The sequence below is a fragment of the Diorhabda carinulata genome, chromosome 1 (assembly GCF_026250575.1).
Source record: "Diorhabda carinulata isolate Delta chromosome 1, icDioCari1.1, whole genome shotgun sequence".
NCBI classification, from domain to species: Eukaryota; Metazoa; Arthropoda; class Insecta; order Coleoptera; family Chrysomelidae; genus Diorhabda; species Diorhabda carinulata.
The window spans coordinates 34,882,512-34,910,236 of record NC_079460.1 but is presented as its reverse complement, the minus strand read 5'-3'; the positions used below and the strand labels follow the sequence as shown (position 1 = coordinate 34,910,236).

Below are 27,725 nucleotides of genomic sequence, written 5' to 3'. Positions count from 1 at the left end.
GAAGATCGTCTAACAACTAACAATGATGTCATCTCAGGCGTTGTATGTTTTGCGGGGAACGGAGATGGGAAGAAGGTAAAAATTGGCATGGCCGACTGTAGCTAGATGAAAATATACAAATCGGATGAAAATAGTTAGTTTATCTAGTGTTCATAAATAAATACCCCTATATCTTAATTAAACCAGTGATGATAGTATGGATGTGGTAAGTAATCATAAATTTCTGTTTATCTTTAAAAAACGAGACAGGTAGTTGGTTCTAAACTTGTGGATCTGACATTTCCTTTCACTAGTCATGAGATTTTCACTTTAAATATGGTCTACACATAATTGAAAACCGTTTATCTGCTTAGATTTTGTTTTTTGTAGAACAACACTCTAGATTACTTTAACATTGTCCACATTATGTATATCGCACATTAATCTAGTATGTCTTTGAGAACTTCAGACTTTAGTTGCCCATGGGTGAAATTAAAACAGTTAACAATAATGAACGGTCTTCTTAATAAAATTTTTTATCAAAATTAATTTTAAAATATCTCACTAAAGTTATATTAACTATTTTTATATCTGCTATAAATAAAAAATAATAATATTCATCAATAATGTTTAATTAAATAATTATATTTAATTTAATTAAATATTTCAATTATGTTGTAGTAATATATATATATATATATATATATATATATATATATATATATATATATATATATATATATATATATATATATATATATATATATATATATATAATTGGAAAATTGAGTTAACTGAATTGTTGAATATTGTTGAGAAACATGTAAGGATTTTGTTTGCTTTTATTGGTGTAAGTGGCTAGTAGGACAACATTGTAAATTATTATATACAATTTTAGAAATATATAATTTTTAACTAAAATTTTAACATACTTGTCCCAGGTATTGTAAAATACCTGTAATATTGTAAAATTTAATCTGATAACTTCAATTTACAATACATATTGCTATTTATATGAATTTCTAAATAGTGAAAATTATATTATATACTCTTGTTTTAAACAGCTCAAATATTTTTACCTATCATAAAAAAGTACCTTATTTAGCAATATACAACTTTGTTTTTTATATATGAGTAACATATTCTGTGAAATGAGGACATTTAATTGATGATTGCCTCTGTAAAAAATAAAATTACCTGTATATAAGTAACATCAAATTTTACATTTCCAATAACTCTACTAAATAATATGATTTATTATAAAACAGAAAACAAGCTCAAACATACACTTTTTGAATTTACTTAATCAAAATTTGAATATTATAATTCAAAGTCTATTAGAGTTGTTTTGTAGTATCATAAACTAAACTATTTGGATAAATTATGTTAATTGTTTTACTGTTATTAGAAGATCATATGATTTAATAACCTCTACTGGATTTCCAATTTTTATTCAGTATTTGGCTATTTACCCTGAAACACAAAATTCACTCCAATAATGATATTTATGTAATCAGCATAATTCATCATATGCAGTTTACACTATTTTGATTCAAAGAAATTCAGGTACTATGGGACTTATTTTCAATGGACAGGAATTAATGTAGTAATTTTATATTTCAAAGTTTGCTACAACCATACAGCTCAAATATGTATGTTAAATTTGTGAAGATAGCCAAAGATTTTAATTAATGATCAGATTGAAATTCTTACATTGCAAAGTTTTATTCTAATTTCCTGAAAGTACATAACTGAGAAAAAGAGTAGACCCTACAAAAATTAATAAATACACATATATTCTAAATAATAATAATGTTAACTTTATATATACTCAGGTATTTCGTCCTCATTAATTACTATTTTTTCTTCCTTTTCATTAGGAACTTGATAGGGTTATATTCAACATCCTTCTTCAACAATTTTGGTAACTTCCCTTGTCGTACCAACCTATTTCTTTACAACAAATTTACAAATGTGCCTGTATCTATTCGTAATATATTTCAAAGAAAAATTCTGTTTGTGAAACAAATCTGACCATCTGACAAAAATTTAATTAAGAGATTATTTGAAAGCCAAGTTATTTCAAAAAAATCTGAGACTTGTTCAGTGCAACAGATTTAAATTTGGTTAATTTAAATGAATAATAAAAAACTAATAACCATTTTGTTTTCAGATAACGTGAACTGGAAAAGGCGTATAACTCTTGATAGTAACAATTGGCCAGCTTTCAATTGTGATAATGTAGTAAAAACTAGTGTTATTTTCAGATCAGTGTCAAGTGAGTAGTTAATAATGTCTTTCTTCAACAATATTAAAAAAGTTCTGCACTTCGGCGGCAATGACGCGAAAAAGAAAAAAGTTTATAATAATGTGCGTATGGAATGTGATCCAGAAGAATTCTGGGATATGATAGGGGAATTAGGAGATGGAGCTTATGGAAAAGTGTACAAGGCTCAACATAAACACACAGGACAGTTAGCTGCTGCTAAAATGTGCAGATTAGATGGAGAAGATGATCTATCAGATTTCATGATAGAAATTGATATTTTATCTGAAATTAAACATCCTAATATAGTCGAACTTCATGAAGCTTTTCAAAAAGAGCAACAACTGTGGTTGCTTATTGAATACTGTGATGGTGGAGCATTGGACAGTATTATGACTGAATTAGAAAAACCTCTGAATGAAGTTCAGATAGCATATGTGTGCCAAAATATGTGCAAAGGACTGCAATTTTTACATAAATCACATGTTATTCATAGAGACTTGAAGGCTGGAAACGTATTACTCACCATGGCAGGAGGAGTTAAATTAGGTAAATCTTATTGCATTATTAGTTATAACATAATTATTTAAATCCTGTAAATGGCCTTGGAAATTTGCATATATACCTAGCTTCATTGGTAAACACATTAGTATTGTAAAATGTATAAAAAACAAGTTATTAATAATTACACTTACAGGAGGCATCAAAATTTTCTTATATCTGTTGATTGGAAAACCGTTATTGGTAACTATGAAAAGTATATGTAAACAAATTACATTTTAAATAGTTTCTGTGACTTACAATATATACACTATCATAATATGTATATACTAATTTTTTTGGAACATTTAAGAGGTGTATAAATTGACTAAATAGACTGAGGGTGTTACAGAAAAGCAATCAACAGATGTCAAGTAAAATAGAGTAAAACTGAAATGCAATTGAAACTAAAAAATTATAAAAAGAATTGCGTTGTTATGTATGTTTATTTTGTTCTCTTTAAATACAAGACGACTCGGAAGACATTGTAGGTGATTCACGCATGGGTCGCCCATCAGATAAATATTTACATGATTGCTGAAACTGTTTGAATTGATAAAGAATCTGTGTGAGAAATTTCGTAAAAATTGCAAAAGGCAAAAAGTGTGTTCCAAGTCCAAAAATTCTAACATTTAGAAAATTAGAAGCTTATCAGTATTGCTATTGACATTTTATTACCATTTAAAATTACAAAAACTTATTGAAAATGATAACACGAAAACGAATTGTAGATGTTTCACTTGTGGTGAGATACAGAAAAATCATAATTCAAAGCAAATATTTTTTTAAATTATTGGATTGTCTACTTTCCCTGGTTAGTGATTATCAAACTATTAATTAATCATACTAGTCCTGAAATATATGAAGAAAAAGATAAAACAATCTGTATTGTGGAAGGTCATTCCATGAGTTTACACCAGTTGAGAATTGTTTAAACAAGTTTAGCTTTTTAGTGTTAGACAATCTACCTTATTCTCCACTTAACTTCTATCCGTTTCCTAAGATAAAATCTAGAAGGCATCAAGACTTGTGTTCATGAAACCTGAGTGAAAGAGAAAGTGAATGCATTCTTAAGGAGCTGACCTTAGAAAACTTCCAGTGTCATTAGTTGATAGCCACACCTCGTATTGTATTGTAAACATTGCTACATTGGCAAGCGTAGGAATATATATAGACATTAAATGGGAAAAAGTTACATATCCATTAAGGTGATTAAAGATAATTTACATTATCAACTACCGTCTTTGTTGGATTATCCAAGAAAAATGGAAAATGCTAATTTTCTTCTGTACGACCTATCATCTATCTGCTTTTCACAAATTCTTGAAAAAAAATTGATTTGAAATTTGCTATAAAATGTCAAGTAAGATTTTAAATGTGTAAAGTTTTTTTTCTGGGCCACCTCTGATTTCTATTTTAATTCAAACTTTTATAATATGAGTACATTGAAAAAAATCAACATTATGGAAATATTAGTTCAATGAAACATTTTAATTTGATTATATATATATTGTATTTTTCTGTAAAAAATAATCTTTTTATGTACATTTTTTTTAAACGCTGATCCTGAAAATATGGAAAATATGAAAAATGGAGGGAGAAAATAATAAAAGAATAATTCAATTTAAGAAATACATGTAACACAAACAAAATTAAAAAAAAATTAAGTAAACGTTTTCATCAAAATTTAATTATTTTTGAATAAGTTAACTGTTAAATAATTATAAATTTTTTCAAATTGGGGTTAGATAGTAATTAGAATCATAATAATTAATTTGTTAGGTTCTTCTTCTCAACTCATTAAATACACTCCCAAAGTTTTTAACTTGCTTTTATGGTACCAAATATTGTTCTTATTTTCTTACTCAAAAGTTTTTATCAAAACTCCTTAAATATCTTATTTACATATAATATCATGCAAATTCTTTATCAGATTAATGATAATCCAAATAAATTATCTGTATATTTTAGTAAAACAATATTAAGTAGCAATAAACCTAATATTTTTTAATTGTAAAGTATTCATTATTTAATAGTTATGTTGCAATAGATGATATCATTCTGTGACTAAAAAAATAATAGTAAAGAGTGGGGCAGAGCAACTTGCTTATTTGACTTTATCGCCTGGAGTGGGAGGTAAATTTTTGTGTCACTTGTTTTAGGAGTGGACGAGGATGTAATGCCTAATCTTTTTTGAGGGAGATTTTACTAGTGGCCACATGCTCATAACCTTGTAATATGTCCATTTCATGTCCATTCCACAAATAAATAAATTAATGGAATATGGTGATTCCAAAAAGATAAATCTGGACTGTCATGATCAGTATGGATACTTTAAAATCCTTTGTTTGACAGTTTAATCTGTAATCTCCTTGCTCTACAATATACTTCTGCTATTGGGTTTTCTGTTCATTTTGTGAGAACGACTATCCACAAAGAATTTAAATGTCCATCCGTACAAATTACCATAATATTGTGTGGTTCTGTTAGCCAAGGAACTCCATGTAATGTGCTTCTTAGGTTGCGTTACTATCCTCTTGATTTCTATCATCAACATACCCATCTATATGCTGGAACGAGTTAAATGAAATGTATTGTGTTGAGAATAATGGATGCAATCTTCCTTATACTATATATATATACATTATAAAATTTAATTGAATTTCAACATAAGTGAGTTGCTATGCCTTACCCTGTTTTATTTGAATAACGTTTGTAACAGAGATTACGTAGGCGAAAATTGAGAGATACCTTTTATTATGAGAGATTAAGTTGTTGCATACTATCAGTAGGGTGGATAAAGCCATGTTAGCAAGAAGCTATGTTGTCAATGAGAATCACATATATGCAATATGGAAAGCCAAAACAGGAGTCTATAATTTTCCTTTATTGAATGTAAATTGTAAATGTACATTTATTGTAATATAGAGACATTTTTAATCTTAACATTTGTAATAATTGAAAACTGTCTTTTAAGTGTGGAGATAACTATATCATTAGTTTGGTCAATAATTTACACAAATGATACTTCTTAGAAAAGTAGATTAAATTTGGAATATAAATATATAGGTAGTTTAGAAGTAATATATACATACATTACTTCTAGTAGCCAGCACCAGCTTAGAGAACAATACATATATATTGACAATTCTCAGTATGGAGTGGCTCATTATTAATAGTTACATAATACCTATATAAATGAATAGGTTCAGACATTACTATTTACAAACAAACAAATGCATTATCAAATAGAATTGTTTTATAAATAAACAAAAAAGTGGAAGTATTACATCCTTATCTGCCAAACAAATTTATAAACAAATGATAAAGATGTGTCATTATAATATCGAGTTACCTATAATACTGCTGTGGTGCTTCACTATTTCAACACTTCATATACACATCTGGTAGAATTTATTAACAAATTCAATGAATAAAGCCATATTTATCTTATTCGAATTATGTTTAAGTTAGAGAAACATTGAAGAAATTGATTAAACAAATAGTAACTTTACAGGAGGGTAAAAAATTTGAGGATATACTTACAGTATCATTTTCTGAAATCGCTCGAGAAATTAATATTCAATTTTTTCGGCTTAAGCTGACAGAATCTTATATAAAAAAAGCATTTAACTCTGTTCCAGCAATAACCACAATAAGAGAACCAATGGAAATAATCTATGCATTGATGTGCATGGCAAATTAGCGATAATTTAAGGCAAACTAATATTATTTTATCACTTGCTTGTAATTCTTCCTGTTTAAATATTTTTCTTAAATAAAGTGCTTACTTCCAAAATCTTTCAAAATTAAGGCAACCTACAAAATAACCACTATGTAGACACTAGACAATTTTTAATTCATCTATTTCAAAATCTTTGACTTCTTTGGTATAGTTGTCATTTCCACCTTACAAAGTAGAATGTAATATCAATATCTTCTTCTGTTCTTCTTGTAGCTTTCAACCTTTGACCATAACATAGGTTCAACTTGTTGAATTGGGAATGTATGCATTATAACATTTTCAGATCTGGGCATCATTTTTTTATCTTGGCAATAATCCATGAAACGTTTCCTGCAGTGTTAATTTAATTCAGTAGTTTATCGAACACCTGGACAACATCACTGACCATTTAAATATTTTTCAATAATTTTGTCCTGAATACAAATAAGAAATGAGTTTCTTGCTCACATTAATGAACATAATGTGCTATTCAAACGATTTCATACGTAACATGTTGTTAATAAGAAAATATTATACATTCATAAAAATTCTTCAAATTTAGGCTTCCAGAAAAAAAGTATGTGTGCCTCATAGTAAAAGTACATTTGACCTATGCTCATTTTCCTCAGCCTAATGCTTTGTCCAACAATCTATATTGTCGTCCCAGAATATATCATTTAAACTACTTCGTTAACAATATACTTACTATCTATTTTTTGTCAATACTTTAGATTTTATTAGATTTATTTCTGATCGACTGAAAGAATATGTCTAACAAAGGGCATCAAAATGTAGAAACCATTAAAAGTCAGTCAATGCTGATAATACACAAATAAAAGAAAATAATAAATAATGGAAAAAAATTCCCGTTATTCATTCAATATATTTATGATTAAATTTAATTTGCTATATATAAATTGTAACTGAATTGACATCTATCCAAGCAACAAAGCATTTTTTTGTGTATTGAATTTAGGATATTAGACTTCTATTCACTCCACTAATCTCAATATCTTTATATCACTCTAGTGCATATGAAATTATCTTTTTTGACACTGCTTACAAGATTTAAAAGAATTTTCTGCTAACAGTTGCAACAAAATCTAATGTAAGCTGTAATGATATGAACACAAAATTATAAATCCCAAAAATAATCATATTACTAATGTATATTTGCAGAAAATATTTGAATATTTTCAAAATATAAATGTATCTATATCTGAAAAATCATAATATCACTAAAAATTTTAAATATACCATTTTCGATTAATGATCTTTACATACATTATAATTATCTTTTATTTTTCAAGTATTACTTTATGAATTTGTTTTATAACAACACATTTCCTTGGTTTCAACCAACAAACCACTGGTTTGCAAACAGACTCATTTTCTTTTTTAAAGAGAAAAATCTCAAAAAAATACTTGGCATTGTGACAAGAAGTCTTGCCTTCTATCAAAACACTAAATACAGATACAGACCAACACATTTAAAAGTCTTTGTGTTATAAATATTTTTTTACTATTTCGTAAAAAACTTTTTAAGACAGTACTTGGGCAATACAATTCAACAGTATGAAGAAATATGTAAAAAGGAAAGAAGTAACATAATCTTAATCTGGAATTTTTTCGATTTTGAATGCAAAGAAATTCCTCGGAATTATTACAGAGTTTAAATTTTCTAAACAAATAACCCTTTCATGATTCAATAAAACGCTGGGTTGCATTCTGAGAAAAAAGAGAAACATGCAATGTACTTTAATACATCATATTATGGAAGCTATCACTAAATCAAAATTATTTTATATTATACCCCAGAGACTAACAAGCTTGAGCAGATTGCCCTGATTATTAGGTTTATCTCTATTATTCCAAAAAAATACCATTAAAGAACATCAAAAATTGTAATAATGAATCCAATATGAGAGGTATTGAAAAGATACATTAGGATAAAAAGTCCACGGGCATTTTATGTTATAGTATTGATTCTTCAATATTCTCAAATTTAGTTTGAGTTATTTTCGTTTGAAATAATATTTAGAGAAAAAAAATATTAAAATGAACTTGAATAAAATGAAATCTATTTTATTATCGTATACTTTGTACATGCCAAAAGATGTTCCTATTTTCTAAATATTTAATATTAATTTTAAATGAACTATATTTACTGACCAGCTGATTTCCTACTGCCATTTTGTAATATTTGCATATGATAAATCATATTTCAAATGTTCTAACACATAATAATAAACGTTATTAAAATTGTATAGTAACCCTCTTGTTTTGATCCAATTAAGTGTTACATATTTTTATTTTAACATTTGTTGACATTTTTCAATTATGTTTATAATGACATATAGAGTTCTTATGATTAATACCAACTACAGAATAACAAATGTAACTATATGGTATTGCTCAGTTTAACTCTACATCTAGGATAATTGTGAATAAATATTTCAGATAAAGTTCATGGTGATAAAATATAACTATTAATGCTTTTGGAAAATTCATTGAGCCGATAGAAAATAACTTCTTTAGCGCTATTAGGTGTTGCAAAATAAATATACCCTATATTGTGGAAACAGGCACACAGTACCCTGTGTTCTAATTTTTAAAATTATAAATTATTTTATCACCTCTTATAAAAACTGAGCTGTTGAACTTATCGCCATACCCCGTATATATAAATGTAATGGAATTAATGAACGCACAAGTCAACAATTACACCTTTAAAGATATGCTGTGTTGCCAAGTTTTACTCTGGTTCAGAGATGATTGGAAATGAATATTGAATGCACAAAAAAGGAGAAAAGTATACTGTAATTTTATTATTTCAAAATTGAAAATTAAGTCAAATTGTCAATTAATTATTATTTAATTGACATGATCATGAAAAAGAAATATCTGGATACTTAATTAATTACAATTAGTATTGTATTTTTATAAGATATTATGAAAATTTAGATTTAGAATGTTTTGATTCGCTAGAAAATGACACCTTCAAATATGTATGTGATAACAGTCAACCTGATTGAATGTGTTAGTTTGCTAGTCATAATAATTGATATATGTCAAAATTGTGAATTAGTATCAAAATTTTCATTTAAAAGTTTTAAAAATCGGTATTATTGACGAAGTGAGTTTCATAACTGATAAAATGTCACAGGAAAGCGAGTGCCTTTCCTCGGAATATTCAAAAAATTGTGGAAACACAGAAAATAAGGATACATTTAGATTCAGAAAGTCATGTGAGTTCCAAGAAAATTATGAACATGGATGTGATGCAGATAAATCTATTGTGATTCGTGACGACCATTCTATTGAGACTATATGCTTAGACCCACCACATATGGATAATGAGAATACAGAACTAGAAAGCTTCAGCATGCCAGGTCAGTTCAAAGACAATGAAGGAACATATGAACGTACTTGTGATGCAGATGACTGTATTGTGATTCATGACGACCATTCTATGGAGACTATATGCTTAGACCCACCACATATGGATAATGAGAATACAGAACTAGAAAGCTTCAGCATGCCAGGTCAGTTCAAAGACAATGAAGGAACATATGAACGTACTTGTGATGCAGATGACTGTATTGTGATTCATGACGACCATTCTATGGAGACTATATGCTTAGACCCACCACATATGGATAATGAGAATACAGAACTAGAAAGCTTCAGCATGCCAGGTCAGTTCAAAGACAATGAAGGAACATATGAACGTACTTGTGATGCAGATGACTGTATTGTGATTCATGACGACCATTCTATGGAGACTATATGCTTAGACCCACCACATATGGATAATGAGAATACAGAACTAGAAAGCTTCAGCATGCCAGGTCAGTTCAAAGACAATGAAGGAACATATAAACGTACTTGGGATGCGATTGAATCTATTGTGATTAGTGACGTCCATTCTGTTGAGACTATATGCTTAGACTCACCACATATGGCTAATGAGAATACAGAACTAGAAAGCTTCAGCAAGCCAGGTCAGTTCAAAGAAAATGAAGGTATATGTGATGAAAACTATAATGAATATATCTCTAGCAATTCACATAAATCAGTTGACATATATGAAACTTTGACTGGTAGAGTGATTGATCTCAATTGGGCAAAATCCGCATTTATGTCTTTTAAACGGAAATGGTCTGAATTATCCAGAGAGTCATGCGAGTCCCAAAAATATAAAAAACAAAATGTGTCTAGAAGTAAGTTCGACGATTCTGGTAAATCATTTGAGATTTGTGCAGGGTCTTCTGGTGGAGAAAATGAAAAAGAACCTGAAAGATCAAGCAAGTCATGTCAGATTCAAAAAAATAAAGGAAATTATAAACGTTGCGAAGCTTCTGATAAATGTTTAGAGATTTGTAAAGGATATTTTCACGACAATTATGATAAAACAGTGATTTGCTTAAATTGTTCTGGAATAAGAGGTAAAAGCTGCCAACACGGAATTGAGGCAATTGAAGGATTTATAAATGATAATAAGAGAGAACTTACAGAAGAGCAAGCAGAATTTTCTCGACGCTATGAGCCACTTCCCGATGATATTAACATTGTTGAAGTATTTTACGACTGTTAGTGATTTTTTCTGATGTGTCTAGCAAGGATTTCTTTTTGATTTGGTATATTTTTTTTATGAAAAATATGTATTTAATAAAATTATATAAAAAAATAATTATACCTTTTGTTTATCTAAATTATGTGATATATTTACTGATGAAAGGAAAATGTATTAAATATACATTTAAATAGCTCACAATCATTCTCTAATTCTACATGTTTTTTTGAATTAACAAGTCTTTTGTTATACACAACTCCCATATAAACCTTTTGGGATGTTTTGAAAAGGATGGAATAGATTTAGTAAATTGCCAATAAAATTATGAATATTTCATATAAATGGTGTTGTCTATAGGAGGCAACTGAAAATGAAATCTTCAACTGCTAAAATCAAGTCTATACAGTCTTATTTTCTCAATTAATCAAGTACTTTGAATCGATGGTATAATTTTTTATTCTTTGATTACCATTATATTCTAAGTTGTAATTGAAACTTGTGATTTTGCACTTTTCTTAAACAGATAATCAAATTTGTGTGTCTACAATGATCCAATAGTTGGTAAGATACCATTTTGGCAGAAATAAGCAACAGATATTTTGCAATTTTTATGCGAATTTTGTTGAATATAATAAAATAGGATTTGATTTGATCTTGAACCTTCTCAATTACGTTAATAGTGCTCTGGTATACTATTGAATGAATTTCTCTAAATAAAAACTGATGAACTATCATTAGTTTTCTTTTTCCCATTATTGGTTTCAATTCTTCTAATTGTTGTGATACTACAGGTAAAAGTGATATTGGTCAGTAAGATAAAACTTCTTGTGGTTCATTTGGTTCAAGTATTTTAATATCACAGAATTGTTTATAAAATGTGACTTTCTATGAGTGTGCACTTCGTTTTATTGCAATAAAAACTTTGTCTTTAATTGATTCACTCACATTTTTTACTTCAAATGAAATGTATTTGAGTATTTATTCTGGTACACTTATCATCCTCATTTGGCTTTAGTAGGTTTTAAAGGAAAGATCTTTTTCTGTACTATTATTTGTTAATACACTGGAATGAGCAATAATCAATTCGAGTTTTGAATTTGTGGGTGGTAAGTAACAGTATCTAGCTCTATCTTATTAATAAAATCTGACAGTTTTCCCAATCTTTATCGGCTGCGAACATTATAACTATTTTGATCAGTATTTTTTATTTATATTATTGTCCTATATATGATTTTTTTCAACTGGCTTAGAAAAAAAATTTACTACTTATGATTTCGATATTCGATGGAGTGCAAAATATAAAAGTTTGTATAGCGAATATGAAAAAATATCAAAGACAATATTTTTCAGCTGATTTTGGAGTTTCTGCTAAAAATAAAAGTACGCTTCAAAAACATGACACATTTATTGGTACTCCATACTGGATGGCTCCGGAAGTGGTGCTGTGTGAAACTTTTCGTGATAATCCATATGATTATAAAGTAGATATATGGTCAATGGGTATTACTCTGATTGAGTTTGCCCAAATGGAACCACCCAACCATGAAATGTCTCCCATGAGGGTATTGCTCAAGATCCAGAAATCTGATCCGCCCAAATTAGAACAGCCTTCAAAATGGTCCAAGGAGTTCAATGATTTTTTAGCAAAAGCACTTATAAAAGTAACAGTATAATAATGATCACATAACATTTTTTGCTAATTATTTTTCATTATAGGATCCTCAAAAAAGGCCGTGTTGTGATGAACTTTTAAAACACGCTTTTATCAACTGTACATTGGATTCAAAACCCGTCCGTGACTTATTATTGGAGTACAAAGCTGAAGTTGTGGAAGAGGAACTTACAGATGATGACCCAGAGGTAACTCTTTTAGATTATATAGTTTGATATAACTCAGTAAAATATGTCCGAAAAAGTAGCTAAACAAAGTTGAGTTGTAGAATTTCATATGTCCAAGATGGAAAGGATATATCATTATACAGCTATGACTTGTTAAAAATGAAGTGTAGAGCAGTTTCTAGCTGTAACTTTGATAAAGATTCTATTACATGTGTGACGCACTGAAATTCAGCTTCAATCAAGCTTTCCATACATATCGTAAACAGATTATAATGCACCTTGTATAAAAATGTTAACCTTCTCATTGGAAACTGCTAGGAGCTATTGTTATTTATACACATCCTGGAAGTATCCTCTTAATGATTTAGTTGATTTCGAAAAAGACCTATTGTGTTTATAAATTGAATTTGGAATGTCATGTGTTCTCGCTCAACCTTAACAAAACAATTGACCTGATCGTTTCGAAGATTCACTTTTTAATTAATTTTTTAAATACTTTCATGCTCAGCATGGTAGGAAACATCGAAAACATAAAGAACTTTATCAGAGAATTGGTAAGTGTATGCAAATAAGAAAAACATATTCCCGTATTTATAGAAGCAGTTAGTAGTTGTGTAAACCTTATATTGAATATTGACACAGAGAAGTTGACTGGAGAATGTATTTTAATATTTTAATTGACAACTTTCCTTTAGATATGATGTGGTCTAAATATATCTACAGTGATGTCCCATAGTAACTGATTAGTCATTTAGCAATAGCAGCAAGCATTTAAATTATTTATAATATTATTGATCAAAAAGTGTAGTTTTATTGATAAACATCGCTGTCTGTTGATGATTTTTTATCCAACTTGATATCCGGAATTAATTCTTTCTTGTAGGATTTCTATTTCTAATATCACATAGTTATTTATGACAATAAATTTTTTGAATTGATTAAGCATACTACAGGTTAAATGAGAAAACGTGCATTTTTAAGTAGCTTATGTTAAGTGGCTTCAGATTACACAATGATCAACAGCTTTTTTCAATTTCAAGTTGTTGTAGTAGTTGTAGCATTAACTTTGCTATTTGCATTGTTATATTCCAATTTTTCATTGCTTGTTTATATTTTTCATCGGAAAACAATAAGCCAAATGGATAGAACTTGTCGTTAGCTTATAAAACTGTAGGTTTCTGAATAAAAAAATAGTATATAATTGACTAGTTCATTATATTTATAGGAATACGAAATCTATTTCATTTGATTGTTCAACACTCCTCTGTGGTTCTAATTGTCAGTATTATCATTGCTTGATTTTTTTTCTTATGCATGCGGCTCTCCGGGTCCCCCTTTGCCTGATATTATTGCTGAGGTGAGAAAATTATATCGTATTGTCTTTTTTGTGTTTATTGTGCATTTATTCATTATTAGACTGTTTACTTATAAAAATGGCTTGTAGTGTTGTAACGCTATTCAAAGTTACCTTAATTTTAGAACCCTCTCAAAAAAATTGAATAATTGTTTCACATCAGATCTAACTAGGTATATTCATAAATAAAAAACAAATCAAGTTTTAATCATTTATTGTATTCTCGACATTCAAATAAGAAATAGAAGAGGAAGATAAATTATTTTAACATGAATTTATGGACCAATGGTATATATAATAAATTCTTATTAATTTTACACCTACATATTGATAATTAGATAAATTGGAAACTCAAAAAATATTCATTTTGATCGATTTAACTCAAGTATCGATCTCAAGATTATTTCAGTAAAATAATGTTAACATTATGAATATGTTCCTCTGTTCTAATAAGTAGCACAACTGGTATGAATGGTCTCTCCAATTTTCTGAAACGTTTTGTAAAAACTATTATTATTCTAAGAGTAGAATAGTTTAACAAAAAGAAATATATAATAGACTAAATTAAAGAAAAAAATAAACGAAACGTCGCTTTTAGAAAACTTATCGTTAAATGAAGATATAATAAAGTGATTGACGTAAACTAATATTATTTCTACGATAGTTTATGATGTTGGCTTTTTTCCAATTCAATATTAATTTTAAAGTTACAGAACTATACCGTTTTAACAAATTTCTAATCAAACAATCTATCAGATAAAATATTGCTTTTGTATAATGAATGTATGTTTATGTGCATAAACATTTATTTTTTTTGCTATACCATGCCACTTCTATAATTCTATATTTATTCTATGACCACATAATTACGACCACCAGCAACAAAAAATACATTGTTGAAATGAATATTTGGCTGGACTGCATATTTGTCTAGGATAAAATTAAGAAGCGTTTAAATAGAAATATGACAGAGCTTCGCATGAAAGTAATTCATGATGGAACAATCCTTCTGCAGAATGTGAACTAAATCTTTTGAAAATTCCACGAAACGCATGAAAGTTAAATTCTTGAAATAATCAAATTCCGCTTATTAAATACTGAATAATATTTGTATTCAAATTATTATAATAGGAATGAATTTTACTGATAAAGTATCGAAATTCAAGAAAAACTGTGAATCATAATTGTTTTTCATTATATCAAAATCGAATCGACACCTAACCAAATTTATTTTATTTACGCTAAATTGCCAATTTACACTTAAGTTTCACTAACTGTATTTTTTAAATATTTTTAGGACAACCGAACATCTCAAGTGCCTCTGGATATCGAAGATGACTCTACATCTCTAAAAAGTAATGAAGTTGATGGTAAAGGTATTTATTCGTTTAATTTTTACTTCATGATTATTTCATTGGTTAGTTTAGACAGAATTAGCTTTTTTAATTTTAAACATTCAAAAATTTGTTTGATTGAGGTAAACTTGTTACCTCATTCCATTCCAAAAAAATAGAATGATATATGAAATACATAAGCTTGATCGGTTTTTTCATTATTTCAGTTCTTGAGTCCATCTCCACAACTCCGCCACATATTCAAACCGAAATAATTGAAAAAGACAAGGAATTCAAAAAACCTGTCTTTATCGAAGATGATAAACAGACACCAATCACGTCAGCTATACCGACATCACACACGGACAAAAAACAAGTGAGTTTTTATGAATGAAAATTTGTACAATTCAAAACATGAGTAAAATGTACTATAATGAAAAAATTAGGTGATTACATGTAATTAATATAACCCAGGAAAATCTTACTTATGTGTAAGTACTTGTGTAAAAAATGGAGCGAAGATGCTCCCGACTAAATAATGTTTAATATATCATAAACATGTTAATTGGACAAAGACGAGCCTAACTGTGTAGTTCCACCTTGATATTCTAAAAACTTGATTTGGGTTTTAAATGTACAAACAAATTAGCCGTTCAAATTTAAATTTAATGAATCAAGTCTATTGTGTAATTGGATGTTAACTTCACAGTGGCTGCTGATATTAAATAGAAATAAAACATAAAAATTAAAGTATACCAGATCTACCATACACTGCTCAAACACTGCCGTAATAAAAGGCATTAAAAAAGTCTCTTCTACATATACAAAATGCAGCATGAAAGAACACATAAATGAGAAACAATAGGTCCAATAATGAATCTAAATATGCAATAAAAAAAATTATTTCAAAGAATTGTTTTACCAAAAAACGATAATGAATGTAGTAATCTAACTCAAACGGTTAAAAAAGAAAAAAGGAAAAAAATAATGAGCTAATCAATTATATAATCAGTAATCCCAAAAAAAAAAAACAAATGTAAGCTGCGATCGACTGTAGAAACGACAAAAAAGTTATTTAGTATTTTTATCGTTGAAAAAAACGTGTGAATTGCTTAAAAGATATAACTACTTTTTGTATGAATAAATGGGAACCCACTGCATAGAAAATAAAATGTTAACTAGAATATAATGGAATATTATATCTAAATATTTTATTAAAGGTTGACAAAAAAGAAGAAACACAAAGGAAGACATCTCGTGACAAGGGTAAAGCTCCACCACCACCTCCTCTACAAACTCAACGATCAACTAGTTCAACGTCTTCAGATAAAGAATCACCATTGCCTGAAAAAGAAAAATCTCCGGCTCCACTTCCACCACCACTTCCAGTAGCACTTTCTACACTGCCCACACCTCCATCTTCCCCTATTACTCCTCCAGATTCCCCACTAGAAGCTAGTCCACTTCATGTGCATAACTTTCCTCCTAATGTCCAAGAGGTTGTCAGAACTAAGGAAGATGAACTTTCCATACAATTGCCATCTTCGGAAAAGGCGTCAACTAGTACGACTTTACAAGAAGTAACATCCAGAGAGAAAGTGAAATCTGACGAGATCGACAATACTGTAAACATATCCAAAATAAAACAGGCTCTAGAAAATCATATAACAAAAAGACTTTCACGTGAGAAAGACGAAAAAACTACTCCTCTAGATAACGACAAATTAGTTGACATGCCATTAGATAAGATTGGAGATATTGTTACTGTAACTAGTTCCAACACCACTACCCCTGATGATAGCTTACATCTTGTAGTTGTCTCCACTCCCCAATCTGAAAGGAACAAGAATATGTCTACCATTACTATTAATTCTAATTTGCCAGATACATCGAATAGTTTAGCTTCAAATATTAGCCAGGTAAGTGAAAAAAGAGAAATATTTACTCATATATTTATCTATTAAGTTTTTGTTCATTGTGAAGGTTATTCTGAGATACTCCTCAATGTAGATTTGGAGGTTTTATGGGAGATCTTCATAGTCTTAATAAAATGTGCCTTCAATAAGTTGTACGATTGTTGAATGGATAAAATTGCTATATCGCAAAGGGTGAGAGATGAATAGAATGGAGCACATTGATATGTCTTATGATACATCACACTCCTTAGGACCCATCTTTCTCAAAAATCTATTTATATTAAAAAGATTGTTACTGTCCTTATATCAAATGTTATTTACTTCTTTTAATCTATGGTAAAGTATTGTTCTCTAAAGCTGACAGGAATTGTAATTTGCCATATTACTGTCGTGATAGTTTAATTTTAGAACAAGATCAAACAGCCTGTGATATTTTTCGGTTGTTGTTGAAACAAAAGGTGCAAAAAAGTTCTAGTACATTACAAAAGGGTAAAATTAGCAACCCGATCCTTGTTTATTGTCAAATCAAACCATTTCTTAAGGTTCAGATTTAAAAAAATATTACTTGAAAAGCTGATTTATTTAATTAGATTTCTCAGTATGCAAATTTTTTAGTGAAGCAATACATTAGTAAAAAAATACATCTTTACGGTTTTCCACTTGTAATACATGAATTCTTTTGCATGAATTCAGAAACACTTTGGATATCGATAGAACCTGGCACATATTTATTAACAACATTAACATATTTTTTTAGGTGACGGTAGTGACGACACATCCTCCTGTTATAATCGACAATTCTCTTCCACCGAGAGCTTCCTCCTCTTCGCCAAGCAATAGTACCAGTGAAGTAGTAATTGTAGCGAACGAAACTAATAAGACTCAAATAGAGTCATCAGATGACGAATTCTGTCCATCACTTGATTCACTTGAATATCCTCCACCTTCAGAATTCCGTGACAAACCTTTGAAGGTTAAAAAGTTGGATGAAAGTGAAGTTATGATAACAGATTCGAGTTATGTTATTAATGATTCCGGGCTAGATGTTTCTGAAGAAAATTCGAAACTTTTGGATACCAGTCACGTTTCGGTAGTGAAGATAGATGAAGAAAAAGTTCAGGTAAAGGATTCGACATCGTATTTAAGTGATAAATCGGCGGATTATCGAGGTTCTACCAGTGATTTATCAAACACCTCATCTGGAAAAACGGGCAGTACAAAAAGTGATTACGGAGATGAATATAAGGGTACTCATATTATTTTGGATGGATCTAACTCCGAAATGCTTGATTCGAAACCGAGAATGAATGGTCAAGTAATTCATTCTCATAGCCGGGAAGATATTTACAAGAAATCTCTCAATGGCAAAATGTATGCAGAAAGCTTTGAATCGGCTATGTCTGATAGGTATGTATTTAAAAAAAGAAATGGTTGTTATAGCTAATCTTTTATTAATAATGTCGTTAATTTTATATGAATATATTTTTAGGTCACATAGTGATTGTGGATCAGTACGAAGCAATGATTCACACAGAAGACCTATTTCGGGAGCCAGTAAAAGTATTGAGCAATCTGATATTGAAAGTATTTCTTTAGCTAGTCAAGAAAGTAGAGGAAGTAATGAAAAGGATGATAAACGATACCTGTCAAATGGTAAACAATTTTTTATATATTTGTATATATGTTGCACACAAAAAATTTATATATTACTGTTCAATAGTAAATTGAATAAATTCAAAATGAAAAAGAAACTTGTCCATTGCCAAACAATAATTTATCATCTAATGATAAAAATGTGTCATAATACTGAGTTATAAAGTGACCCATTGATATTTGCAGATTTTTCTACACAGGTCCCATTTTTAAAATAACTTTGTGTATCAAATTAGCGATTGAATTAACATCTACCATATTGTATATTATTAGTGGGTGCATTATTAGAAATAGTAAGGACTGTATATCAAAACTGAAAATTAGATTAAGTTAAACATTATAAATGTGTTAGATCAAAGATAATTCACTAATTAAATCATAAAAATTATAGTCAAAACTTCAGAAACATTGATATTTATTACACTGGTTTACACCAAGAGGTCATAGTTTTTCTTGAAAAACTAAATAATGCTGCTTCAGACTTATCTGTAATATCGTGTTTTTGATTTATCTAGAGTACAAATAATAATCATTATATAAATACTTCCCCAGCAAAATTATTAAATAAAGTGTTTTTTGGATCAAAATACAAGCAATTGTCAACTGACAGCCCTTGCCTGAATGTAATATTCTGTCTGGATTTTAATTGATAACTGCTCAGTAGCTGTATAAAATCCTCAAAATTTATTCATTTACATTTGAAATATTGTTGACTAAAATTAAATAGAAATAGAATTAGAAGCATGTTCAGAGTCAAGGTGTAATTCATACCTTACGAAAGTAAATATGCTATTAAAATTGTCACTGCAATTGTTTTTTAAATTTTGTTCCAAAATCACTTTTTACATTTTTTGTGGAGTTTGTGTATTGCATAAAATAATTGTCGAAATTGAAAAATAGATTAATTTTTTATTAGTAGAAATTGCATTCCATCTCCATACAATAATTGTCTGGAATCAAAATGATGCTTAAATTTTTTTTGGGGAGTTGTAATATATGTTAGATCTTTGAAATTGTTTCCTAAAATGAGAGCTGTTCGATTAGTTAAAGTAGCACTCATCCTACTCGATATTAAAAACATTTTTGTCACGATACGATACGATACCAATAATTCAAATTACTATTTTTGAGATATTGTGAAGGTGAATTTTTGACAAATATTGCCTTGAAACAAAACTCTTTTCCTTCATATATTGATGGGATGTTATGAGCTATATTATTATCATATTTCAATATGTGTTGAAAGTCATTAATTTGTTCCTATGTGGAGATAATTTGGCAAAATATACATTTTTGCTTTCAGCTTTTATTGATTCTCACCGAACAATTGTCAAATGTAAATAGCGACTTACATATTCACAATTTACTGTTGCTCGCATTTCATATGTTGATTCTTCGTATGTGTTTCCTGTGTACAACCAATTATTTAGTCAATTTCGTTTTTAAAGATTAAATTAATTTAATTTTATAGATTTAGATGAAAATGATGATAATGCAGTTGTATTACGTAAACCTCCTAAATCCAAGTTGGAAACGATAGCAATGCAAAATCGCAAAACTAGAAAAAGGACTAGAAAATTCATAATAGACGGTGTTCTCATTACTACCACCACTAGTAAAGTTATATATGGAGATGAAGAAAACTACAATCTCAGTGATCCTCACAGTGATAGAAAGCAAGAACTCAGGGAATTGAAATATTTACAAAAGCAAGAACAAAAACAGTTCCAAGATTTAGCAACAAAGGAGCAATTAGCAATTGAACAACAAGATCGAAAGTTTGAACAAGAAAGACAGAATCTTGAAAGGACTTACGAAAATGATCTTGAAATGTTAAGTAAACAACAGAGATTACAAATAGAAAGAGCTGAAGCTCAACAGGATGCGGATTTACGGGCGACTTCTAAAAAAATCCGTGCTGAGCAGGAAAGAGATCTGAAACAATTTAGAGAGAGTCTTAAGGCGGAATTAAGATTACTTAAATATGAAATAGATATGTTACCTAAAGAAAGACGCAAAAACGAATTTAAGGTTAGGAAAGATAAGATGGATGCTGAACATCTAGAACGAGAAAAAAGCTTTTTAGAAAAATTAAATGAAAATCATGAATCTTCTTTGAGGAGACTTAGCGATTCGCATAGGGAAAAAATAGCTCTTATGGAGCGGCAATTCCTTCAACAAAAACATCAGTTAACAAGGACAAGAGAAGCTGCACTTTGGGAATTAGAAGAAAAACACATACATGAGAAACATCAACTGATAAAAAGACAAATTAAGGAAATTTTCATCCTCCAGGTAAAGTTAATGTTTTTAAAATTTAATTTATGCATACATCTATATAATTACCTCACAATGTAAAAAAATTATAATTGATTGGAGTTTTTGAGGAAAATGAATCTACAACAAATAAATTTTTGAAATATTACAACTTAATTTCTGAGCCATAGCTGTTGTCATAACAAACTGTATTAAGTAATAATTCGATCAATTATTTTAATTGTTTATCAGAGGCATCAAATGCTAACAAGACACGAGAAGGAGAAGGAACAAATTAAACGAAGAGCTGCCAGAAAAGAAGAGGAATTGTTAAAAAAACAACAAATAGAGAAAAGATCGCTGCCAAAGAGAATAAGAGCGGAAATGAAAGCTAGGGAAGCCATGTTTAGAGAATCTATGAGAATATCTATATCTGGAACCAGTGATCCGGATTTAGAAAAAAATAGATTTAAGGAGGTAAGTTTTTTACTAGATAGAATTGAAGTATGGTTCATTAGTATTAGTATGTCCTTTGGAGTATCAAAGTAAACTTATCGAGAGCTGCATTTAATGTAATATCCAGTATATTACTTTGAATTTGCTGTATTTCTCCGTTACAAAAATGTTCATTTATAATATGTTATACAGGGTATTCATTACATTATAACTAGTTTCTCATGAAAACTGTAACACGTTCAGCGCCCTATATAATTTACATTAGAGCTATAATTATTTGTTTAGCCATATCATTGCTAAAACAATTATAATAATAAAAATATAGGTAATATAAAAGAACATCTTCATATATTTTTACATTTGACCGTAAACTTCAAAAAACTGATGAATATGACTATAAAAATAGACTACAGTAATTTTTTATTTGTCAAGTTCCAAGAAAAAGAGAAAAAGCGATATCAGGCTGAACAGCAACGTTTTGAATTGAAACATCAACGTCAACTGGAAGAATTGAGAGCTATGAGTGATGCAACCATCAAGGAGCTGGAACAACTTCAAAATGAAAAACGAAAAATGTTACTTGAACACGAACATCTCAAATTGAAGCAACGAGAAGAAGCATTTAGCATCGAGTTGAAAGATTGGAAAGGAAAACTAAAACCTAGAAAACAGGTATATATATACTTTTTTCAGTTTGATTTGATTAGCCTTTTTTGTTGTTTATTAATATTGATATTTTACTCACCTGGCAAAATTATTGTTTGCAGTTAGTTATCCCCATGGAAATTTTTATACTATAAATGAAATTTTTAAATGAAAGCGTATTACAATTATATATTCTTGATATAAATGTACAATTCAAAAATAATGCTGGCTTAGAACTATCGCTCTTTTTCTCTTGGCCATGAGGGCCTGTTAACTTTGAGCTGCATTTCCTTGTAGTCATATAGTAGAGTGCTTTGCAAGCTTATCTGTCGTTCCTAATAAATTGTTATAGAATATTGATATTTATATATTTATCCTTAATCTATAAACATGGTAGAATCCTCTCTGGTTGTAAAAAGATGGAATCAGCACCCAAAAATTTATGCCCTTCAGAAAAACTGAAAATAATTTTCTTTCCTCCAAAAAAATATAAAAAATCGCAATTGAAAGTTTTTCTAGTTTTCACTTTGTGTATAATAAAATTTTCTGTTCTAAGTTTTCATTAAAGTCATCAACTTCTATTTTTTCAAATATGGATTTGTATATGTTTCATGATTGTAGAAAAGGTTCTATAAAAATTTGAAAACTACAGAAATGTTATTATTTTTATCAACATATTTTCCACTATACATCTCTAACTGATGAAAACTGAAGAATGGGGTGCTTATCACAACAAAGAGTAAATAATATGTTCGAAATTCGTAAACCTGTCTCTGAAAATAATTATACTGGTAATCAAATAAATGAATGAATAGAATTGAAATATTGCAGCATATTCACAAACACTCAATTGTTTAGTAACATATAAAAGTGCATTTAATATTTGTTGGAAGTTCTCCTTACAAACCAACTTTGTTTTAAGCATTACTGGATGAATTTTTAATTTGATTGAACTAGCATTCAACTATGAACTCTTAAGTAAGTAAAATGACACTGAAGCTAACTTGAATTTTTTTTTATAATTAAGTATAAGAATTTCCATAGGTATTGTGTGTTAATGTCAATATCACGCTATACTAACACTGCACAACTTCTTGTAGAAACTCGAGGAAGAATTGTACAAAGAAATACGTTCGGCCAAATACTCCAGTCACCTCCCTAAAATTTCTTTCCCAGAGCCTGGCTCTTCTTCAACTGACAACGTACCTGATAATAGTATTGGTACTAAATCTAGTGTTAATGATGATAAGACGGCATCGTCAGTACCGTCAAGCCCCTTTGTGACTGATGGTCACAGACACAGTTGGGGTCATCAGAGGACGTGGAGCACGGGAGTTATATCTGAAAAGAATTTTGCTTTTTCTCCTCCTTCTCTAAAAGACGATTCCGCTGCTTAGTTTTGTCTGTTGATCCTTTTCCTGTTTGGTTTGTTTTTTAAACTCTATCTGTACTTACTAATTATCTAGTTTTGTTTCTTTGAAATTAAAATCAGAGAAAAACAATTATTTTTCAAGAATCCAATTTTTTATTTTTTAAGAAATTAAATACTCATTTGTTGAAGAAAAATAAAAACAAAAGTATTTCAACAGGTTTAAATATAATTACCACATCAAAATAGAATCTCCAGAAATTGATGTACATAACTAAGAAACAGTTTAATCACAAATTTTACTTTGTTATAGTTCCCTATGGTATAGCCTGAATTTCTATATCTTGTTGGTTTTATTCTACCGAATGAATGATATGATTAAACAAGATATTTTTCTAAAACTCAATCCAAGAAACATAATATCAGAATAGAACAAGGAGGCAATGACACAAAGGACCAATTTAATAATAATTCTTTCTGCTCCATTGAAATTATTTTTTACATTCACAAAAGTATTATCTATATAAATTCAGTACGTCAAGTGTGATACATATAGTTTGCCTTGCTCTGCGATATACTTTCAATTAGTATAAACAATATTATAAGTATTAGCATTTTGGGGTGTTAAATATTAGATCAGTGTCCATTAATTAAAATTCTCACTTATTTATATTGAATTTTCTAATTTATATTCTTTGTTTTTCTCTCATTTTAAAATTTCATAGAAGTTTACAATCTTTTGTCTACTTAAAAAAATGAACTAACTAGCTAATAAATACATTCATGGTTCAAGATTTGATTCAAGGCATTCAGAAAAACAAACCACCGTTTCTCCGATGTTTGTGTTGTTTTTTTCCAGTTGTTTGTGTTCGTTTTATTTTTTGTTTTGCTTTACTCCCTTTCACTGCTTGTTTCAGTGGACGTATTACATTCAGGTTTGTATACAAGCTTTATTTCTTCTCCTAAATTATTTATAATATACTCTTTCTGAAATTAACCACTAAATATTAGTCATCCGTGATAGTTACTGATTATCGAATATTGTGGATGAAATTTCGGAATAAATCCAGATTTTTCAATTATAGCAGATGTGAGAGATTTTATGTCTCGTGAAGCCTACCAAAGAGTGATTTGTTTAATGCATGCATCTATACTGTTCTCTAATTTAACAATTTTTATTGATTAACGCATTTTTTCACCAAAATTCAACATCTTAGTTTCAAATTTTTAAATATAATTACACGTAGAAAAATAGAACCAGCAAAAAAGTGTAATTAATTAGGACCAAAATCTTGCTATCAGAAAAATCATACAGTCTTTTTACAAAAATTTCTGAATCCAACAATATAATGTCTAAAATGAAGAAGGGATAATACCCTGTTTATAAAGAAAATTAACGAAGGGAATAAATTTTCGTTATAAAAAAGTAAAAACTCACTTTTAATCACTAATAGAGAATGAAGATGATAAGGATAAAAATATAAAATAAGTCTGCAAGCTTTTATGAAAGAATGGTCCCCTGTAAAAAAAGCTTTTTTAGAAACAGTACAGATATATATTTTGACATTGTTAACATCGTCCCTTAGCTAACAACACCGCTCAAGTCGAAAATTGGCGGTTTTCCCATTTTAACGTCATTCGACCTTGAGCAAAGCTTTATTAGATTTAGCAATAGAAAAAAATTTGATTACTCTTACTGAGTACCTGGAGCAACGTCACTCCCATATGGAATGTGATGCAATAGAATGTAAACTAAAAGGCAGCAACACGTGACTGTAACTAAAATTGCTAGGAGTGATCCTATGCCTTACGAAGCTCGTTATTTGGACTTATACCTTTTTCAACTACTTTTCGAAAGAATTTATTTATAAATTTATACGGCATGGTAAAAAAGCAGGTGACAGATTCACGTATGCTAGAATATAGACCAGATGGCACAATTTGGTATAAAAATGGTGTTTATGATGAGTTTCAATCGTTAACACAACATCATTAAAAAATACATTACCGACAGAAATTGTATAAATCTAGTATACCAATTACAAAGCGAAAGAATGAGGATTTGCAAAACCTAAAAAGTGTATTACCATCTAGTTGCCACTCTTTTTATCTCCTGTAGCAGATATCCAGGCACAATGTTTATATTTGCCATTAGTAATGTTATTTTTTTGTATAAAGTTGGAAAGTTTGTGAGCCTTTCAAATCTGATTCCTACGTAGCTAAGTATTCAAAGATGTATATGGACTTGAGTAAACTCTAGTGGATACCTTACAATAAATAAAAATGGATAATTGTAAGTTCCCACACATCGATATTAACTACGATAATAAATACTAAACTAAGAACACAAGTTTCAATAATTTATTTTAGAAAGAGTATATTTTAATAAAATTGCCATCCAATATAGCTAGTTTCTGGAACCATTGGTGGTTATACTGAATATGTTTACACTTCCACTACACCAAAACTCACAATTACACTGTATGACGCGCATTTTTATAACCATGTTATTTTCTTGAAGTTGATTCGTTTTCTGAAGAAGATAACTTACTAAAACGCACGTCAGGCAGTGTAATTGTGTGTTGGCGAATTGTAGTAAACAGTGTATTCAATATTCAAATATAGTATAAAAACGGTTATTCAAAATTCAAAAAAAAGTTTCTTAATTCTACAGTGCCACCAATTATCTAAAAACATAATTTTCATTTAAATTAATATATGAAATATTTTCTATTCAATCTTATAATATATAGTATTGGAAAAAATGTACTATTTCAATGTGAATAATTATTTCCAAATCTAGAGTAAATTTGTATAAAATTTTGCGATTATTTATAATAAGCTTATTGTTCCACTCCACTTTTTGAGTACCTCGTTAGAATCGAAATCGATTAGTATCAAAATAAGGGTGGGAAAGTATTCGTAGATATTTGCTTGGAATATTTTGAAATGAAATGTTCATCATACAAACAACTCGGAAAACATTTCTCAAAGATGATATCCATCCAACAATTTTGTTAAATTCTGGGAAATAAGATCAAAACCGAGATTTTTGAGATTCCGCCAATATGATATTGCTCTTGGGATTTTTTTTTAATTAGATTGATAGATTAGATTGAAATGAGTTTATAGAGAAATTCCTACGTTTTGTAAATTTTCTTATACTTTATTAACATAAAAAAATTTATGGATACTAAATTGTGTTTAGTACAAAAAATATCAACCTTAATGCTATTAACATTAAGGTTGAAAGTCCAAGCACCTAAATACAATGTAGATAAAATAGATTTTTATTTTCTTTTTTATTTTCATTTCCAAATTTCAGAAATTGGAAGAAGCATTTGCTCAACAACTAGAAGAACAAGAAAGAATTTATGGTCCAGTTACTCCACTAGTTCTGCCTACGGACTTGCCAGATTTTAACTCTGGTTCAAAAAGAAGCAGTTTTTCATCGGATGGATAATTTTTTATTTTTATGAATAGTTGTCCGTTATGAATTGGATAAATAGTAAAAAAGTGCCTGCTTATTATAACTTAGGAAAAAGAAAGTGGTAAAATATACTTTTTATGTTTTGAGATGTACATCCATACTGTTAACACTATAAGTATGCTTTGAGCAACATACTATAGTATGCATTTCAAATATATAAATAAATATATGTACCTCCTTCTTGCATACCTGTTCCATAGACAAAATATTAGTTGAAGATGTAAATATTCTTTTTTGCAGACTGAGTATTTTAAACGATTTAAACTCCATGAAGTGGATATTGGAAGGATTGTAATTTTATTTGTACAGTAAACCCACAGAGTTCAAA

The 27,725-nt window shown here is 29.0% G+C and overlaps 1 protein-coding gene across 5 annotated transcripts; it reads left to right on the top strand.

The window, feature by feature from the left end:
- The first annotated feature begins 38 nt into the window (after window positions 1-38).
- Window positions 39-27,725, top strand: LOC130901076 (serine/threonine-protein kinase 10). Of its 5 annotated transcripts, none has more exons than XM_057812183.1 (15): window positions 39-205; window positions 2,153-2,794; window positions 12,436-12,746; window positions 12,802-12,945; window positions 13,433-13,479; window positions 14,242-14,281; window positions 15,576-15,654; window positions 15,840-15,988; window positions 16,833-17,531; window positions 18,286-18,935; window positions 19,018-19,181; window positions 20,653-21,476; window positions 21,690-21,914; window positions 22,326-22,565; window positions 27,233-27,725. In XM_057812183.1, exons 2-15 carry the CDS (start codon window positions 2,272-2,274, stop codon window positions 27,368-27,370), a joined length of 4,233 nt encoding a protein of 1,410 aa, XP_057668166.1. In that variant the 5' UTR covers window positions 39-205; window positions 2,153-2,271; the 3' UTR covers window positions 27,371-27,725. The 5 variants fall into 5 exon arrangements, with proteins under 5 accessions (XP_057668166.1, XP_057668149.1, XP_057668174.1 ...); XM_057812166.1 differs by lacking the exon at window positions 27,233-27,725 and adding an exon at window positions 23,639-24,836; XM_057812191.1 differs by lacking the exons at window positions 13,433-13,479; window positions 14,242-14,281.